General features: G+C 38.3%; 1 protein-coding gene across 3 annotated transcripts in view; it reads left to right on the top strand.

The window, feature by feature from the left end:
- The window catches only part of ZFHX4 (zinc finger homeobox 4), a 152,333-nt gene that overhangs the window by 106,231 nt on the left and 24,561 nt on the right, over positions 1 to 21,541 (top strand). For 2 of the 3 annotated variants that reach the window (XM_072852314.1, XM_072852312.1), the window contains exon 5: positions 19,740 to 19,856. In XM_072852314.1, coding sequence (XP_072708415.1) covers positions 19,740 to 19,856 — 117 coding nt within the window. The remainder of the gene's footprint in view (positions 1 to 19,739; positions 19,857 to 21,541) is intronic. The other variant, XM_072852313.1, reaches the window with a different exon arrangement.

Below are 21,541 nucleotides of genomic sequence, written 5' to 3'. Positions count from 1 at the left end.
GATGAAGAGATATATTTTCAGAATTATTTCATTAAATGCACACTTTTATTTATCTCATTTATTAAGAATGTTATGTTCTGTTGCAGATGTTTCAGGGCATGACACATGGGCCTGGAATCTCAGTGTATGATACCTTTGGTGAAACTCACTTATGAAACATCCAAACTTCCAGTTAGTTGTGCTCTGCACTAGGAACTTAGCAGAATTCTAACTTTGTTCCAGAGCGTGTAATAAAGGACTGGTATTTACTGTTTTCAGAGATTTCTCAAGAATATTTGATAAGCTTTTCTCTTCTTTTTATAAAGTAGCATTAGTTCAAGATGAGCTAGATTTAAGCAGTAGAAGGTTTGCTATCCAGGGTAAGAAACAGGATATTAGTGTTTATGTTACTCAGCTATATTAGGTGTAGCTGTGAATCAAATAATTTTATCCTGGCGGCTTCGAAACCTAAAATGTTCATCTGTTCATCCCTCTTCCTTTATTTCATTGAGCTGGTTAAGTAACAATAACCAAAGCTGTATGTTTAGTTTTCATAAAGATTCCAGTGAAATAAATACATTATAGATACATAGTGGCTGAGCTAATGCGTTTTTCTATCTGACGTATTATTCACCATTGGGGGATATACATGTTGTGCTGTTTTTCATTATTCGGTTACATTCCATACAGACTAATTTCCACAGAACCTCTTAAGTCTTCTAGATATATTTGCTGACAACCCCATATTGTTAGAATTTTTTAGTAAAAAAAAATTGAGCTCAAATACTGTCACGACTATTCAGAGGTAGAAGAGCTTCCAACCTACTTCTCCTATCAGAAATCTTGACAGCACACATGATATCTGAAAAGCAACGTTATTGGTTGCAATGTGGGCAACATGGGTTTTTTTTAGTTTAGAATATGTAAAATTATTTTCCCAAGTGCTTTTTGTTTACCCTTGTGATTTGCAAGACCTACAAAATCATTGGAGAGACAAGTCCACCTCCTAATTCACTAGTCTAAAGGAACAGACTTGAGAAAGCAGTGCAAATGTCAAGCACTTCATGAGAGAGAGCAAATCCTTTGGTGGGTGGTACTAATCTTTTACAACTGTTGAAGATTTTTGAAGGCACTTTTGCAAAAGTGGCATACCAATTGTGATATAGAAAATAATCTGAAGATCATTGACAGACTAAGAGCAGATACTGTATTTTAGGAAAATATGAGGTTTCTTATATAATGATAAGCTATGAAGGAGAAAGAGGGAGTATCACCACATTGATTAATTTTAAGGTGAGTTAGAATTAGAAAGCTCTTTGAATAAGGCCTTTAGAAAGAAGGATCTCTTAGTTAATTTGTGTTAAACTGAATTAATATGGTTCTTTCAAAACAGCAGTATATCATTTCATGGATATCGTGAACATTATGAGCATCCTTAATTTAGTCTTTTTTTTTAGTAGAAAATTTAATGGGATCCCTTTTTGGAAGTGATTAAAAATCCACTTAAAAATGGGCAAACAAATATATATTCAGCCTTTGCTCAAAAAAGACAAAGGGAAACTCTTTCCCCAGAAAACTGGTCATAGCTTTACTAATACAAATACTTAACTACAAACAACCCAGGCACTTAGTGCCTGAATTTGTAGTTTGTAAGATAGCATCTTCCTGTAACATTGCTCCCCAAATCCTGCAGCAAGATATCTGACTAAGGTATCCAAAGGGCAAAAAAAGCCAGATTGCTCACAGGTGCCAACAAATGTGTTTACAGCCAGCTTGCTAGAAAGGAATGAAATCCAGTTTGCTTGCAACCATTTTCAGTTTGGGAGGTAACACATGTGAAACTTCTTGAGGTCTAAATATTGAAGCATAAAACCATAAATATGGGTGGAATGGTAGAATTAATGATGTCTGGCCCAGGTCAGGAGATAGGGGCCAAGTTCCTAACTGTATCTGTGGCTTCCAAAAGGGTGAGCTGGCTCTGGGTTTAAGTTGGTGTTTCTGGAAACTAAGAATTAGATATGGCAGTTTCTCCAAAAACTGACACAAACACAGGCGCTACTGTTTTCCTGTTGTGTTTAAGGTACATCCCATCATATTTTCCTAGACCCTACAATAACAAATGGAATTTCTGGTTTTGTTTTTTTGCACTTGTAGGCTTTGATAAATGTTACATATTTTTCTGCTGTCCATGTCCAATTTAATCAATATTACAAGTGCTCCCTTGTGGTAAGTGGAACGGTGGCAATAAAGTGAAATTTCCACAGCTTTTAGCCATTGAAATTCTCAGAGGGCAAGATTCTTATAAACTTCACTCTGCTTCCTCTGTAATAGATTTAATAGCTCCATTCAGGAAGAAAGTTCGATGTGCTTTCTCATTCTCAAAATGTAGATAGTAAACCAAGCTTTATTCTCTTTCCAGCTGTTTAAGAACTTTTAACTTTTTAATATTCTTTTACCATGAGTGTTAACAAATGTACTTGTCTCCAGAATTGCTCTGATGTCCCAGTGTGACTCTGCATTTGAAAATGGAGGAGTTAGCTGAGGTAAATTTCAGACATTCCCAAGATTTTTGAAACTGGTGTAATTTAGGTCAGCTTAAGGCTGTTTGGAATATCTTATTCTACACACAGGGATTACTAATGTCCACTTTGAATGAACCAGCTACATTGGCTCTGTGCCACTGGGCATCCTTTTCATTTTAAGGCTTTCCTCCCAGCCATTTAAACCATCTTTTAGGCATCTGTGTGCTGCTGAAGCAATGAAAAACAACCTTATCAAAACCTAAGATCTGGTCTTTAGTCCCAGAGTTCATTATAATAGTTTAGAACTTGTGTTGTGTGCTTCTTGTTATTTTGGTGTCCTCTATTACAAAGAATTACTGTATTGTCTTCTTCCTTGTACAATGCATCATTTGGGCTCAGCAGTCACTAGCAGAGTTCTACTTCATTCTTCATGACTGATTATTTGTCTTATTAAATTCTCCCCTAACAAAGAAAAGTCTTGAAACACTGGAATCAAAAGAGATAGAGGAGTGTTCACACTTCTAAGAAGACATACCACCAGTTCTAGCCTTTATTTATATTATATTACCGTTTCTGTTGCTATTATGCTTTTTCAGTGAGAAATAAACAAACAGTAGGAGGAATATTAAATAAGGGGTTTAGGCAAATTAGGTTAGATGAAGAAATGATAAAAAAGATTCAACACAATTCAAATGAAACAGCAGGGTTCTAAATGATACTGTACATCTATAAAGCTGTGTATGTTGCTTCACTGTTACTTGTTAGGCCAACTGTTTTCATTTTACGTACCATAAAATTATTGTAACTGCATTTCTGCTTAAGCAAGGGTGGGGACACTTTAAAATGGAACAGGCTGTGTACTGTTTTCTTAATCATAGGAGCCCTAGAATAATTATCAAACAGTGTTTTCCACAGAGTTGATCTATAATTCATCTGAGGAAGAAAACATCTTTCCAATAAAAGATTTTTTGTCCTCAATTTTTCAAGGGTTTCTTTTTATTATTGTCATTAACCCAATTATCAAATTTCACAACTTCTTCATTTCTCAACTACTTTTTTCATATGCTTGTTGCTGGAGGGAAAAAACATAGGTGGAGACATTCAGTAAAAAGGTTTTTACAAGGGTTACAGTTTTTCTAAGTTACAGCCAAGAGAATTTAATTGGGGGAAGGTTTTTGGAGGGTGGCTTGTATTTTTTGACAGTTTGTAATATTTTGAACTCCATAACTCAACAATCATGAGAGTGCATTAAAATTCCTGAGATTTATAATGCAGTCAAATTTGAATTATCTGTGAATAGATTACCTGGGTTGTGGCTTGACCAGAGCCCTTCTCCTGCCCACACCACTGGCTGCAGCCCATTGCTGCAGAATATATGACACAAAATAAATATTGCTCCTACCAGGCTCCCTCTGCTCGCTGCGATTTAATGCTGTTCCTTCATTCCACAGATAGCTATTTGCAAGTGAAAGTAAGTGAATTACTTCAAAAGTGAATGTACTAAATGTGTTCATTTAGTGTAGTTTACATATGATTTTGCTTTATTTAAGTAACCCCACCCTTGTAGTACCCTGGATAACTGAGAGTTGATTATAACACCTTGGGGGTTGAGTTTTAGGCTTTCTTTTTGCTTAAGCCTTTAGAAATAGTGGTGGTGTTTTTTGGATTGTTTCTTCTTCTTCTTCTTCTTCTTCTTCTTCTGTTTTTCCCACAACTATGACATTATTTTATTCTGCTTTGTTATCCACTGAAATTTCACATTCTTGCATAACCCTGTAAACTGAGGTGAGTATAGCACCCATCATGAGACTTTCAATAAAAGCTCCAAAAGCTGACAACTCTTCACACATTTCTGCGACAAGACACGTCTTCCATGTTGCCAGCAGTAATGCACATCTATAACTTAGCTTGCAGAAGTACCCTCCCTGACTTTGATGGTTACAGGCTAAGCAGCAGGCCTTGGCTTCCAGTAGAGGGCCATTCTTTGGCCACGAGTAAATGAATGACAGGAGTAGGACTGAAAGCAGTTTTCTGCAAAAACTTTTCTATTTTCAGTGAAGGAATACATGAAATAAACCTTCATTAGAGTTTGATAAGCAACTGCTTCTGGAAGCAATTCATTGAAAGCCGCTGAACCTGCACGCTGTCTTTGAAGTATTTAGCAATTTTTTTTTCACCTTTGATTTTTATTTTTTTTTCTATTAGAAACTAGGGGTTGAGTTCAAACTTAGTTATGCTGAGTTTATAGTAGTCTCAAGTGATATTGCTTATATGATTTTCAATGACTAACTTGCAAGGAAGAAGACCTAGTTGAATCAGATTCCATTTTAAGCTTGTTTCTCTTAAAGGTATGGTAGCTGATTTTTCAGAAAGAACTGAAATACATTCCAGGCCCCCAAATGGACCTTCAGACCAGTCCTGTTTCTGTTTTATTTGGAAAGGCAGCATGCATGGTCCTGTCATAGCTAATAAAATGCAGTTGGAATAGCATTTTTATTATATTTTAAAAATTGACTTAAAATGTCTTAGATAAAGGTAAAAATGATTTTTGTTACACTGATACCTGAATTTTCTTATCCCAGAGATGCAAAATAGTTTTACTTAATCCCATGACTGATGAAATACAAGTGTTCAGCTTAGTTCTTCTTTTCATTTTGAAGCATCTAACTGACCTAGTTAGGACCAAGTAAAAAGTTGCATGCTTCTCCTTACGTCCTGTGTTCCCAGTTTCTGTTGATGTCAACTTGTCAATTAATTCTTCTTTCTCTGTGTGTGTGTGTGTGTGTGTATATATATATATATATATGACCAATCAAAAATATTTTAACTTTTTAATGAAGTTTGACTTTGTATCGACTTTGTGAGGCGGTACTCAAAAGCAGCATGTATACATAGGTCTTGGAAATGGCACAAGCCACGCAATCAATTTGACCTTAGGTATCCTGCCAGGCTGACATCCTCTGAAGATACAGAAACATGTATATGGTCACTCTTAGCCATCAGCTAAAACATGGCATTTGTCAGTCTGACAAATTTTATGCTGCACATGATAGAACGAGTGAGGAATGTCACCTCATTGTCACATGCAGTCCAAAATAGATTCTAACTCAGAAAAGCCTTGGATGAAGAGCCTCTTCCTATTTCCTCATCATTTGAGAATATTATCAGTATGTTTATCTGTGCTGATGCTGGTATTGAGTATGTCAAGTATGCTGGGCTAACTAGATGTAGGAGCTTTCACAAAGCATCTGGATGAATGAAAATGACAGGCTGATGACTAATTCCTGTCCAAATAGCGTTCATACGAAATCGATAATGCCCCATTCCATCTCCACAACAAATTCTGAGGAGAAAGTCTATGGCATACCTCTCAGTTCCTCATCCTGTGCTTGTGGGACAGCGGCTGTTACAAATACAACAGACAAACAAAATCTTGAATCTAGTTTCTGTGGTGAGTAGAACTGAAACACTGGTTCTTAACCATAAAATACATTTTAAAAGGTTTCATGAGTGGCAAGCAAATAAATATGTTGTAGGTACAGGAAAGAAAGAAGATCTCTGCCCAACCTTCTTTGGGGTACTAAAGAGAGTATATCTCAAAAAAGGGGTGTTTAGACAGAAAAGTGTGGTGCCTGCAGTAATTGCTTCACCTTGCGTCCTCACAGTTATCTGAAATGCTTGTCCTGTCTTTCATGTGTGCTCCTCAGAAATGTCCCCAGACCAGCAATTCTGACTGACTGGACAAATCAGCAACATAAAGGTAGCTAACTAGGACTGTGCCTAAAAACCACTTGGTTAATTTTCACAGAATTTATTTTTAAAAAAAGATTCATAGAAGATTTTTAAAAAAAATATAAATCAAGCTCTTTTACCCATATCTTAAAAAGAACTCAATATTGTATGCTCAGATGCTATACGAGACTAAAAATAGAAGTCTTTAAAGATGCATAGATTAACTATACAGTAAGCAGCAGAATTTATTTTATTTTTTTATGAAGGTGCCTAAATGAATGTTGCTCTTATAATAAGCAACTTCATAGGGGGTTTTTTTCTGATTTTGGAAGTTATTTGCTGCTTACTTCACATCATGTTCCACTTTTCAAGTGAAATACTACTATAAAGGAGTGGCTATTATAATCCCCAGACCTCAAAGCCCAGCACACATGGTTTTGTGAACACATGATTTGAAATGAGTGGAACTTTCTCAGTGTATTTGTAGGTTAGTGTGTATGGTGGATATATATTTTATGATGACTATAAAATCTGCTTAAAGGCCAGGCGTTGACCATCTATTTTGCATTGGTAGAAATCCTCTGTGCCTAATGTATGGGGTTTTGCTAATTTCCCTGAGACTATACAGATTCTTGAAACTTCTCAGCTTTCAGTCCATGGGTGCTGAGATAACACTGAACACTTCTGGAAATCAAAAATTGTGTGTTCACTTAAGCCCATTTTTCTGTAGTACGACCTCTGAAGATTTGAACTTCTGTGAATACCCTTACTCAAGCAAAGCCAATCCATGCCAATACTTTACAAAGTCCTTTTTTTTTTTCCATTTTTCAACTTAGTGATAACTGTGGAGCTAATTTATGCTGAGGTGATCAAAATGTCTTGTTTCAAAAAGAAAACAATAATTGTCACAAATATAGCACATCTGCCTAACTGTAATTGTGTCTCATCTTTATTTGTCTCTTTCCATCATAAGGGAAGCTACAGTATTTTTTGTGATTACAACATGTATGAATTGACTAGTCTATGTCTGAAAGCTGTAATAAAATTATTAAATTTCATCAATATTAGCACAGATAGCTGCCTGCATATAGAATAAAAAGAAGACACTCTACACTCACTATGATACCTGCTAACTACAGTTGCTGGGCTATTCCTAAATTCCTAACTCGTATTCCTAAACCCTATTCCTAAATTAGCTAAGCCTGGGTCTAATATGGTAAAGTGAATCAGTAAAATGTTACACTTCTATATGAAGTTTTATTTACAGCACCCCTGTGAACTTCATCCTGATTTGTGCATGAAAATCCTTGTGCATTGCCTTACAGTCTACTCTTAAGCATTTCATGACTTTATATGTTACAGATAATATTCAGATAACAACATCTGTAAATATATACTGCTTGTTGATCTTACATGCCTGAACAAGAAAAAGGGAAGGTTAATCTATTGCTATAGTGGAGCAGGTCTGCTTCTGCCTCTCAAAAAACCCAGTTTCATAATCGAGAAGGGCTAATACACACTGTACTACCTTAATTCAGCACCATGTGTGTATGCATGAAGATATGGTCTGTAATTACATGGTCACATAGTATTTCCCCCTTGCCTTTCTGAGTTTACGGAATGGAGCTGCATGGGGATATGTATGAATCAGTGTTGTGCAGGGATGGCAGAAACTGTCTTTAGAGCCTCACCATGTTTGCTGAGAAATTCAGAAAGTGAGGTGAAAGAGGCTGTGGATGCCAGGAAAAGAAATAATGGGGTATGTTTAAGACAACTGAAGAACTTGCTTCCATATCTGTCTCTGCTGGAGAGATCCTATTTTTTTATCCTAAGCAGGCCACCTTACCCAGACTTTTCATAGGAGTTCACTGACTGTGTAGCCTTCATTTTCTGTGTGCTTGATTTGAGGCTGTACTATAGTGTTAAGTAAGTGCTGAACACACAGAGCTGCAAATGAAAGCAATCAGTGCTGTGCTTTGAGCATATAAAGTGCTATATATTGCTATGTACTTGGAAAAAATTGGGTCCCATCTGTATCAAACTGGGTTCTCCAAGTTAGTAGATTTTTTTTAACCTTGATTTCTCTACACCTCCTCTTTCTGAAACTGCAGAATTGCCTACTCATCTCTTAGGACATAATGAAGATAAATTCATTAATGTTTGTGCAGCAATAAAAAGTCAATAATGAAATGAATAATTTGGCTTTCAGAATGGGTTGAAGAGATGTAGTAAATAAAACATGTAGTCATATGTTAAATAGTAAGAAGAAAACAAAATCTTGAATAGCTTTTCACTAAATAAGTATCAATAATTTTGTGCAGTGAATAGGGCAAGAAGCTTTGCCATAAGGTAGAGCTTGATCAGGAAATTAAAGATTGTGTCACAAAGGAAGAGTCTTGATGTATTTTTAAAGATATTAGAGTATTTTACTTCTGTGATATTATTAATGGGGCTAAAAACATGGGGGTTTTTTTGCATCTATAATCCCATAGTTATTTTTTGAAGATTTAAACTGGAAAATAAAGTTACCATGTAGCACTATACTGAGAGTCATACGAAACATCAGTGGGTTTGGATTTGCTACACAAACCCCTTTTACTAGAGCTAATTAATCAACTGAGAGTAGCAGAAGGTTTTTGTCCTCACTGTAGACAAGCACTGGTGAAGGGTAATGCAGTAAGTCAAGAAGAAGAATTATAAAACTGAAAAATCAGGGATTTAATTTCGGGCTGTGGGGGACGCCATGTTTTACTCACATTAATTTCCAATCTCTTTGCCTAGTAATCACTATCTTCACCTATCATTTTATCTCCACATCTATCCTCCCACTCTTTTTATACATAATTTTCCCATCCCATCAGTGATCTCTATTTTTCTTGCCTACTTCTGCTGCTCGTTCTTCAGACATCCCTTCTATATTTCTAGTCAGCTCCCAGCTCCCTTCCCTATCCACCCATGCATACTTCCATCCCCGCTGACTGCCAGCTTTAATATTCCTGCACAAGCCTCTCAGCATGTCTCAATGTCTTTGCCTCATTTTCTTAGTAGATTCCAGTGGTCTGCACTTTTGGTCCCAGCCAGCTCTATCTCCTGAAGTCCAGTTGGGTGCTGGAATTTGGTACACTGCTGATTCTAGTCCTAGTCTCCTGCCTTCTACCTATTTTTCATTTGATCCTAATTGTCACCTCAGTTTCTCCTCCCTTCCCCATCTCCTGGTCTTTCATGTTCTTTTCCTTGGACCACATTCTTCTTACCTCTCCCCAGTTCCTTCTCTAATCCCCAAAATCTCACTTCCATACTTGTTTTGCTCCTGCCAACCTACTAGCACAGGGGGAACATGCTGATCCTGCTCTCCTATAGCAATCGCTTTCCAGTGCACTGTAAAATGACAGACAGCAGCAAAAGAATAATAATGAGAAAGCAAAGTTCAGTTTCATCAGAGTAAGGATGCTATAGTTGCAGTCTGGTTGTACAGGGAAGCTGCCAGGAGAATTTGTATTTTAGAAGGCCTATTTAAGCTGCAGTTCCTCTATGAGGATGGCATGTGCACTGTTTAGTACACATAGGAACTGGGTGAAGAGGTTTGTGGAGGCTCTGTGGGATGTGACTGAACATGCACTTTGGTGAGCTCTCAGCACTGTGGGAAGTGTGAGTGTGTTCAGTGATTATGGATGCCTAGGAGAATTTCAGCTCTTCAGTACAAGTGGATTTTCTGAGCATGGGTAAGTAGAATTTTTCAAAGCTATACTGCTTGGCTGAATTTGGGCAGTTTTATCCAATGTGGCACATGCCAGACACGATTCTGTCTGCCAAGTTTGGGTTCCAGTCTAAAATAACTGGAACAGTAAAGATTTCCAAAACATATATATACATATAAAAATCTATTTGTCCTAATCCTATTCTTAGAAGTAGCTGAATCATTTTGACTGTAATTTTAAAAAAAATGCAGATGATATCCAACCTGCAGCAGAGATTCAGCACAGCTGATTTCAGCCCAAACAGTTAGAAGTTTACTGAAGTTATAAGCAAACGAAAAGACAGATGTATGGTGGGAAGTCTACATTAAGCTCGCAAATGTGTGGCGCTATCAACTTGTCTGAAGTCATTAAGAACAAATTTGAAGTTCAGGTCTTGTTCAGAAGCTTTCTCTGAAATATTTTCAGTGCTATCAACAGAGTCACCTCACAAAGCATTTCAGGGTCTTAGCTAAATTGGCACTGTAGATTTGTGCTCATTAGGCAGTTGTGAGCAGGGAGTCTATAGACAAGGGATGTCCTTTGCTTCCGCAGAGATAGAATTATATTGCTGACAATGAAAATTAATGTGGGGGGTTGTTGCTTAAACTATGTATGGGAGAAAGAACATTCAAATTAGACAATCATGTAGCAAAGGTAAAAGTAGTGCAGTATACTGAACAGTGGGAATTAAAAAACTTAAATGAAGGAAAGTGGAAATGAAAGATGGAGGAAAACATCTAGTACATTGCGCTGGCTTTGTAAAAAGAAAAAACGGATACAAATAAATCCAATCATGCCATTCTGTTGCCGTGGCACAAGAAGCTTTACAGCAAGACTGGGTGACCTGAAATGCTTGACTTGGCACTGGGAGAACCCCTAGATATAATGGGCATTTTTAAATTCAGAATGTCGTGGTTTAACCCCAGCCGGCAACTAAGCCCCACACAGCTGCTCGCTCACTCCCCCCTGGTGGGATGGGGGAGAGAATCAGAAGAGTAAAAGTGAGAAAACTTGTGGGTTCAGATAAAGACAGTTTCATAGGGAAAGCAAAAGCTGTGCATGCAAGCAAAGCAAAACAAGGAATTAAATCACTACTTCCCGTGGGCAGGCAGGTGTTCAGCCATCTCCAGGAAAGCAGGGCTCCATTGCATGTAACAGTTACTTGGGAAGACAAACACCATCACTTCGAATGTCAGCCCTTCCTTCTTCTTCCCCCAGCTTTACATGCTGAGCGTGATGTCATATGGTATGGAATAGCCCTTTGGCCAGTTGGGGGCACCTGTCCCAGCCGTGTCCCCTCCCAACTCTTTGTGCACCCCCAGCCTACTCACTGGTGGGATGGGGTGAGAAGCAGAAAAGGCCTTGACCCTGTGTAAGCACTGCTCAGCAGTAACTAAAACATCCCTGTATTATCAACACTGCTTTCAGCACAAATCCAACAGATAGCCCCATACTAGCTACTATGAAGAAAATTAACTCTATCCCAGACAAAACCAGCACACAGAAACAACTGTGTATGCAGTCTACTCTATTTCAGTATTTATGAGTCAGCCATTATTGTGCTAAGAACCAATTGATATTGCTCGTCTTCAGAGCATGCCATGCAAGCATCTCCAACAAACTTGGCAGTGGACTTGAGTATGAAGCCCCCAAGTAATCAATAGGATAGCATAATTCCTGACCTCAAACAGTGCAGCAAGAGAAGACTAGCTTTAGGTATTGAAGCACAGCACTGAAATTGGAAGGATCCTGTCGGCTATTGTGGATGAAGGGGACAGAGATGTGTCATGTTATGGCTGTGAATCCCAAACACACTAAAATACTACAATACAAGCCAGGAACATTCCACAAAACTGCATAATACTTGAGTAATGACAAAAAAGTTTGTAATCCAAATTTTCCAGACTGGGATTGGAAGGGGCAAGGGAAGACAGTAACAGAAGGAGACTGGAGACAGCAGGGAGGCAAGAACGTACTGTTGACTTTTGCTACTTTTGCTAGTTTTGGTGAGCAGACTTTCATCCTTTCCTCCTATCTCAATAACAGAGTTTGACCATGTGTCAGTATATTATATTTTGTATAGTACAGCTACAGCTGAGCCAGGAAACCCAGTTTTTACAGGAGATTTTTGGAGGAATTTGCGGTGGAAGTCTTGGTGAAGATTCTTACACATCACTCAACCATTGTGATCTGGGTTGGAGGGGAAGCTAAAAGCACCTGTGTTGTCTTTCCAAGAAAACAAAGACCACATCATGTATGCATATATTAAAGAAGCCCAACTTTTGAACTTTTAAAATTTAAGTGATATTTGCACCAAAATAATTTTGTGAAAAATCCATGGACTGCTATATATGCTATAGAATATTTGTCAGGTAATTGTAGAAAACAAACAAACAAAAAACCCCAAACAAATAAGTCTGTAAAGGTTATGTTTTTAAAATTCAGAAAGTGTTTATGTTCAGGGAAAATTTTATTCACTGTAAATAGATCACCTACTTCTGCCTGTGACACTTAACATCAAGAAAGGGGAATACTTAAACCGGAGGGCTGTAGTTAGCTACCTGACAAGACATAGTACAAGAATTTATTCAGGTCAGAAAAAACTATCCTTAAAAGTGGAAATAAAGCCAAAGTGATGTTAATAAAACTAAACATAGAGGTTGGCTAAGAGGAGCAAATATGTGAAGGTACCTAGAAAAGCTAAACAAGAATTGTTAAAGTATCTCAGAAATAGAAAGCCTGCAGAAGAGTCATTAGGTCTGCTAGACCACCAGAGGATAAAGAGTCAATCCAAAATGATCAGGAGATGGCAAAGAAAATAAATTCTTTTACTCTAGTATTCTCGAAAGACAAAGGAGAAATATATACACTAACAGAATTCTTTACAGATAATTTCAGAGACATACTGTTAGTGAGCCAAAAAGAGGTGAATAATTCAGAAAGAAAGTCTGGAAGGTAAATGAGAAGGATTTTACAGTGCATTTCAGAGAGAAACCCAAAAACTGAGTCACTAATAAAATATGTCATTTAAATGACATTTTAAATGAGCTGTTAATTAACAGTGTGGATTTCTTTGTAAATACACTCTAAAGGATTATTCTGGAAACTGTGAATGGGAGAGCCAATCTCACCACTTACATGATGTATTGGAAACTCAGCTCAAGTAGGAGGTAGGAAAAAATGCAAGAAATCAGGGACAGTTGAAGCATTTGTATGAAGAGACATTGAACACACAGATTGAACAGCAACACAGAAAAATAAAACAAGGCTGAACAAGAGGTATAAAAAAAAAGGTGAATGATACTGTGAAGATCCAGTATTTTTCTTTTTTCCCCCACAGGCTAGAAATGAGCACCCAGTAAAATGGTGAAGGTCATGAGGAGACTCTCATTGACTTTCTGATCTTTGGGTTAGGCTCTCAGGCTTAGGTTCACCCACCTAACTTCCAGCATTTAGCTGCAGTGCCAAGGTGAAAAGTCTCCACTCCAAACACTAAACTGCACTCTAAAATCCCTCTGTAGTCAGGGAGGACTTACTTAGACAGTTCACCTGCGTAAAGTCCGAGTTGTGACCTGAAGATACCTGTGTCTCCCTCAATAGGGAGGAAGCTTAGAGCAGTGCCTGAAATTAGGCAGGGTGTATCCGGCATGTTGAATAAGAATTAACAATGAGGCTTAATTTTCTTTTCTAAATAACCTTGATCAAAATGTATTAGTCTTCAAGTCAGACAATGCTAGTGCTCTTCATGCCTTATGCTGATGGGGGAAACAGCAGTTTCTATGAACCGTAATGGCAGCCAAAAGAAAAGTACTGATCAGTTGGAAAAGTTAGACTATTCTCAGTATAGATTCATGCTTCAATGCCTTTCTAGAGATGGCCAAGTAAGAAAAGTTTCCCTTTTTGCATAATAAATGATTAACTGTACATCTCCAATCACATCTGGAAAACATTGCTGAGTTTCATTCTGAATAGCTGACATTCTCTGTTAATGGTTTTGTCAGCCTATGCTTCTTTTGCCTCTTGCAAAATATTTGATAAAATATTAATGCAGAAATAAAACAACAAAAATACAAACCACAGATTTTCCAATTTTCTGATAAATCAGTATGGCTCAGCATAAGCTTACCAACAGTTTTTTTCCACATTTTACACCATTATCAGAGTAAAACACACTTCTTTTCTGAGACTATGGGAGGGAGACTAGAAAGCAGTCGGTCCCAGCCAGCAATGACAGAAAGGGAGAGCTTGCTCAGCAGCCAGACTGGAAAGGACACCCCACCCCTCTAAACTTCTGGGGAGAACATTCCTTTTCCTTCTCCAGCAGCTGGAAGTAGACTGCGGTTAACGAAAAAAAAAGTAGAAAAAACTAGATTAGGAACTAATAAAGTGCTGGGCAGATTAACTGGTGGTAATGAATCTTTTCTACTTTCAGAAGCTAAGAAGCAAAAAGAAGTAGGGTAGATGAGAGCTGCCTCTCTCCAGCAGCCAGAGGGGTGAGGCTGAGGGTGACAAGTGGGGAATAGTGGCTGCTGGGCAGAGTGGATGGATAAAGTGGGTGTTATTTGTGACACTCCTTGGGAAGGAGCCACCACAGCATGCTCTGTTCAGCCAGCTTTGCCGTCAGCCTCCTCTGACACAGTAGTACATTTCAACCAGAAGAAAATAAGCATTAGACGGCTATAAAAATTCAAACGATGCACCACAAAACAAAATGGTACAATTTGATACTAACTGCCGGTTAGCAATTTCTGGTCAATATGACGATCATCACTTAATTATAGGCTTGTTTGCGGGAAGTTCAGCCCTCTAACAGCTATAGTTTTAAATATAACACAGTGATTAGAAACAGTTATTAACAGATTGGTGCCGTTATTCCCCTTGAGTCCCTAAATGAGAAATTGGAAATCCTGTTTGAAGATGAAATATGACCACTAGAGGATGCAGTCAAGATCCTGAATGAGAGAGGCATCCTGTTCTTCACTCTTGCTCTGCAAGACCAGCCAGAAAATAGAACAAATACTTTCTGGAATATTTGGGTGAATAAATGGCAATCCAGAAGTCAGGGAAAATGTATTAATTAAGTAGTGTTACTAGGATAACCCAGAAGTAATGCACAAGCCTTGCTTTTAGTTAATTTTTTCTTCTCTTCCATATTCTGTGGGTTTTTCTTTATTTTCTTTTGGTAGTTGTTCCTCCTTTCCTCCATTATCTGTTGTCTGTCCATCCCTCCAATCCACCCTTCCGCTATCCTTTGCTAGTGTTTACCTTCTCATCCTGACAGTTAATCTCAATAAGCCATTCACTCTACCAGTTGAACCTGGGATACACCTGTACTGAACACTTATGGGTACTTTTGATTCAGCTATGTATTGAACACATTGAACAACAAACTCCATTTTTTTTTTTTAAATATCTCTCTCATTTCATATTTATTTACTTACTACTTTAGTCGATTGATGTATTCTTTCCCCATCCATCCGGCCCTCAGCCACAAACACTTGCTTAATCTTGCTTTCTCTCTCGTAACCACAATTACTCACCCACAACTAGTAGATCATCCTTATTTAGGAAATTACTTGCAATTTGGAGAGGGCAAAAGGGATACCAACAACAACAACAACAACAAAATCCAGGACCAAAACAGGAACTACTGCCTGTTGATTGATATATCAGTGATGTGAAAAAAAACCCAACTCAACCAAAATCAACCCTTGAAAATAATACGTTTCTTAAATAGATTTGAAGACAGACTCCCAATGCTGCTCATCACTAGGGAAACTTCTCTGATAAAACAGAGGGAAAAGTGATTGATATGCCTCCGTGATTATCACAATGCATTTAAGTTAAAGGCGAGAAGATTGTTTCAACTCAGCCATGTCTTGTTTTAACTATTCAGTATTTTATTTCAAAAAATGGTATTTGTTTCTGTATACCTTCCTTTGGCCATGCTGGATGCATATGTTCCTTTATTTGCATCTCAGTAAGTCAGGCTTTTCTAAGCTGTGTATGAATATTCATCTAATTTTGCTGCTGGTATCTGCTATTCAACTTTGGCTGAGGCCTGGATTTTGCAATTGAAATGATCACACATCTTGACTTCATTGGGCTGGGGAAGGTCATAAGGGTCTTCCTTCATAAAATCGGTATAGAATTGGGGCCTGAGAGTGTAGATTAACATATTAAAGTATATGACGTAGAATATATAATATACAATATCAGCTGATTAACATTACCTCTGAAGCTTAACTTTCCATTTTCCCTTATTTTACAGTTTTAGTGCAGTATGCTAACCTTATTTTTGTGTTTGATTCTTAGTCAGTTGTGAGGAAAAAGATTGATAATGGCTAAACTCAAGACATCCAACATCAAAAGAAATTTTCAACATTTGGACAAAATAAAACCAGGTGTGAATAAAATATCACATTGCAATAGTAAGTGTTATTAAAGCCATTAAAGTACATTTGAATCCGGTGTTCTATTCATTTTCAACGCTGACATTTGTAAATGTATATAGGCAGGACTCTTGTAAATTTAAAACAGAGCATTAGGACTTGTTCTGGAATCTGTAGCACCGTCATACTGTATTTTGTTGATACATAATAATTCGTAATTTTGTTTCTTTGAGCAGGAGCCATCACATTTTTATAACCAAATAGTATCCTTGTTGGTTAGCATATTAAGAACAAAAATGCTACTAAAAAGAGATGTTTGTAGCATCTTGGCATAGGTATGCAGTGCCTCTGATAGCACACTTCGTTACATATCCTCAGTATCTGTTCTAATGAATGGTCTTAAGGATTCTTCTTGTAAATTTGCTGGCTGCTTTTAAGCTAGAGCTGTTGTATTTCCATCTTGTCCCTTTGATAAATGTCGTGACAGGGTGAATCTTAGCCTTTCTGTAATTTTGAAGGAAAATAGGAGAAGTTGTATTATCATTTCTGTCTATGAAATTTATTTCTGAAGTGAATGCCATACATATTTCTGAAATGAATGCCAAATGTATTTTCTAGAAGTGAGTACCATTGAAAGCCAAGGCAGGCAATTTATACCGTGCATAATAATGATATTAATTTTTATGGTGTGTATAAGTTACATTTTGATTAGTTTTTTGCATGATTAAAAATTTGCAAAGCCTTTATGGCCCCCAGGAGCCTACCTGTAATAAACAGCTCTCACCTTCCAAACCATAAAACAGGTCTGCAGTACTTGAACATTAGAGCTAATTGCCTTGCTACATCAAAGGGAGCACCACAAGACTGAGAAAAATCACAGAAGGGGGGGTGGGGAGCGGGGGGCAGTTTCACCTCTAAAGGTTATGTGTTTGTGGCTTGGTGGAGCCCTGTAAAGTTATGGCCTCAGAACTGCTGTTTGCGATTAAGTTGATGGGGAAAGTCTATCCCGCAATCTCTCCCTGCTGCTGACACAGAGTCTTTGTTCACATTCAGATTTCTCAAACTGTTGCCAGGGTCAGGCTGAGGTCAGACACCACGATGATGTATAGGAGAACATGTCTGGGAATTTCTCTCACACTTAAAACACATACCAGAAAAACAGGAGAGCACCCTGCAAAAATTGTCTGATGAGACCCAGATGATACTGTAGCTTTTCTTTTAGTGCCTTCATAATTTTCTTTCTCTTTGCCTGACACACACACAATGTTTTATTAATGTGTGCCACGATAGCCCTTACAATTTTATGTCCCCTCAAGATAAGGACACTCAGTAGCACTTTGACACTTCATTTTCCAGCCCAGGGGGATTGGGCCAGTAAATCTAGTAAAAGAAGCAATGCGTCCGTTCCCAAGGATGAGTCGAAAAGGGATTGCCATCGGCTCTGCGAGGCCACGGGGCCTGACACTGGATACGAGCCTCATGTGTGCGCGCTCGGCATTAACACAGCCCGAGCCAGGCATGATCACAGGCTCGCAGCATCCCGAACCGCGCTCCCCCGCCACCCTGACAAACACAGCCCCGCTTCCAGCTGCGACAGGGATGCCTACCATGTTTGATTAGCTATCATCGCGGGAGGGGGCGGGGGGCCGCAGGGGGGAGAGCTGAAACAGCACGAGGGGGGTTTCCATTCTGATGGAAATTTTTTTTTATATGCAATTATTTCTAAAAGAGGGGACCATCTTTCTCCCGGTATTGTTCCAAAAAAGTGGACACGCATGCTTAGTCCTAACCTATTGTATTCCGATGTCAATGTAAAACACATTGATCTGTGGTCGAGATATTTTTTTTTCGGTTTGGTTTCCAAAATTGCAGCTGTGTTTTTCTCTTCTGATTTACAAAAGGTTTCGCAGAGAGTTGAGAATCAGCTAGGTTTGCCACATTGATCTGAGGGTTGTTTGCCCAGGCATACAGTTTCAGTGCATGGCTGGCAAGTAAGGCTCTAAGCAGCAATTTTTTTGTGCTCAGCTGCTACATATGACAGAGGATATTTCATTCGGCTGTCAGAATGTTATTAATAAAACATGGGGTGCTAAGAGGGCCACTATTTCCCCTTTCAATCACTATAGCATTTACAATGAAAATTTTATGCAGTGTGTAATTTTCAGTTAATGCTTGACACTTAAAATGTCGGTAGCTGCATTTTGTATGGTTCCTGAAGGGTTAATTGTATCATGTTCCTGGCATAAAAGCTCTGCTTATCAAAAGTGAATAGAAGAGTGTATGCAAATGTGTGTCTGTGACCTTTTGCCTTTCCAGGGTTAATTTATATGGTCATTAAAGATTTTATGAAATTGAGCGGCCTGGTGCTTCGAATCCCATTTTACCTTCACCTCCTAATTTATGTAATTCCTACCTGAACTGGGAAATATGATTTTTATTTTTTGTGTGTGTGCTGCAATGAAAACAGCATGCTGTGCTGTAGGGAGTTGCAAGTCTGGTTATCTGGCATTACTCAGATTGCTAAAAATTCATTAAAATGTGACATCAGCACAGTGAGAGACAAATGATCACAGGATGAAAAGGAACAGTGGGCCTTTCACGGATTAGTGCTACACAGCCCCAGCATAGAAGCTAACTGCATAAACAGATTAATCCACCAGTAGCAGCATAGCTAAGATTTACCGAATAATTAAATGGGCTTGAGTTACTGTGAAGATTTCCATGTAATCTAGCTGGTGTGAACACGTAAGTGAGGTGTGGGTAATGCTGCTTCCTCAGAAGCCATAGACCAAGTTGCATCATTTATCCTGCGTGGCTCCCCCTGGAGACAAAATCTGAGACTTCTCCCGCAAAGCCAGAGGTTTATATTTAATGCAGTACCTAATACCTAATACTTACTTACTGCAATTAGCGGGATACTGCTGCACTAATAGGATTTATATTTGAATTCCCCCCCCCCCTTTTTTTTTTTCTTTTTCTTTTTTTTTTTTTTGGCTCCAAGATGCATTTTTACATGTGCTGGCTTTTGTTCCGGCCCGTGTGGTGTGTGCGTGCACGCATGTGCATGTATTGTAACACAAATCATTTCTAGCCAAAGAATATGAAAAGACAGGCTTTAAATCTGTCACACTGGTGGAAAGCGGGTACTCTGATAAAGACATGGTCAGAATTTCTGGATAGATTTTGAAATATTGCTAATTATTCGTCATTAATGCCCAACCTCTTTAAAGTGCAGTTCTTTCCTTTCCCCCCACCCCTCCTTCCCCCTATTTTGCCACCCTCTTTTCATGCTGTTCTTATTACAGGACATGTTTTTTAAATGCTGCTAAATGGTGACTGAGTTTCTTTTCTAAGATCTTTTCTGTGCTTATCCACAGAAGAACAAGGTGAAGATACAGAAGGGTCTGCTAAAAGTACATCAGTGGCTGTTGCTGATGATAAAGACTCGAGTGAGAGAGACAATAGTGAAGGCAAAAAATCTTGTAAAGACTCTGGTAAGATGTTAGAATTTTGTCTTCCCCCTTTTTTTAACTTATGAAATGCTCTTTCATTTTAAACTGTCTGGACATTCCCACTACTATTCATTGCATGTGCATTTTGCATGTGACTTCTATCAGTAGCCTCCCATTGACCTATTTTTAATCATAACCATCTGACAGGATAGATGCGGATAAGTTGAAGAATATTACAGGACGACCAGTGAGATTATTTTTTAATCAAATCAGTTTGTGTGCTTGTAATTTTTTAAGCGCCTTTCATTAATCTTAGCTGTACTTGTGATTCCTCTGATGGCATATTAATTTTTCATAAGCATAGGATTAGGTACCACTTGAACTTTTTCTTCAATAGGTTTTGCCCCCCTTTTAACCCAAAGAATGTGGGGTTTTTTTGTTATTATTATTTTCTGCTCTTGCTCTCTGATCAGTTACTCCCAAGAATCTGTCCTCTTCCTGGGCATTTATTTGAGGCATTTTGAAAAAAATACACAAAATCCAGTGAAAAAGTTTACAGATGATTCAGCCTAAGAAAGAGGAAATATCATTGAAAACGGATTATGGGTTGGGTAATTTTGATCTCCTGGAATAGACAAAGCCCAGTAATGAAAGCTACTGTCTTTGAAAACAAAACCCCTATGTCATGACATTTACTTGTGCACAAACAAACCCAGGGCCAGCATCTGGTGTAGATACCCAAGGCTTTTTCTGTGTTTAATTTGGCAAATACGTGACTTCATCCATGCTTTTTATGTATGAGATGGAAATCTATGGTCACAATGAATATTACATTGGCTACTTTTGCCTCACGCTATACCTAGTTATATTATGTTGGATTCACTGAAGCAGAAGAAGTGCTGAAACAGGTTGAAGCCTATTAGTTTCAGGTAGTCATATATCTTTTCCTTGTATGCCAATGACAGCAGCATACAAAGGAGGTTGTATTCTCCGTAAAGACATATAGTTGTAGGGAAAATATCATTTTACGTATGAGTTTCTTTACACCCAGATTCTCCCATACTGTTATTTGCTCTTTATATATTAAACATTTTGGGATTTATTTCCAAAAAAATATCATAGATGTCCCTTTCTACACCAAATCAATTCAGAAGACTGACTTAAAAATTAAAACTGCCTTTAAGTTTGCTTGTTGACATGCTAAGGTCAGTACCCATCACAGTTTAGAACCTCAGCTCCTCTTCAATTGCTTTATTTTTTGAGATCAAGAGACTGCAGAAAGGCCGATGATGACAAGGGTGATGTTGAGCAAGAAACTGTGTTGTGGTTTAAATAAAATATATATCCCCCTTGGCTGGCTCTCTGACTTGGTAAAAACAGTCTGCAGTGCAGTAAAGCCATGCTCCCAGGCCGACACAGGTCCGCCTGTGCAGCCTCATCAGGGGCTGTCCTGGACACTCACCAGGAGAGGGGTGACAGCCACCTGCAGCCTGCACTTCCTACCATACACTCTGCCTAGGGGACACTGTAAACCGGTTCAGGGAGTTTATCAGCCCTCTCTTTTTTCTTAGGCAGGCCCATTTATAGTTGTTCAAGAAAGAATACGGTATTAAAGCTCCAGCAAAAAAAATGATGGAATCTAGAGAAAAATACTGAAGGGGAATTCTCAAAATTCCATCAGGATTAGCTGCTCATAAGGGCCAAGTTTAATTAGGACAAACCTATAT

This window comes from Ciconia boyciana, chromosome 2 (genome assembly GCF_034638445.1).
Source record: "Ciconia boyciana chromosome 2, ASM3463844v1, whole genome shotgun sequence".
NCBI lineage: Eukaryota > Metazoa > Chordata > Aves > Ciconiiformes > Ciconiidae > Ciconia > Ciconia boyciana.
This window is presented reverse-complemented; position numbering and strand designations above follow the sequence as displayed.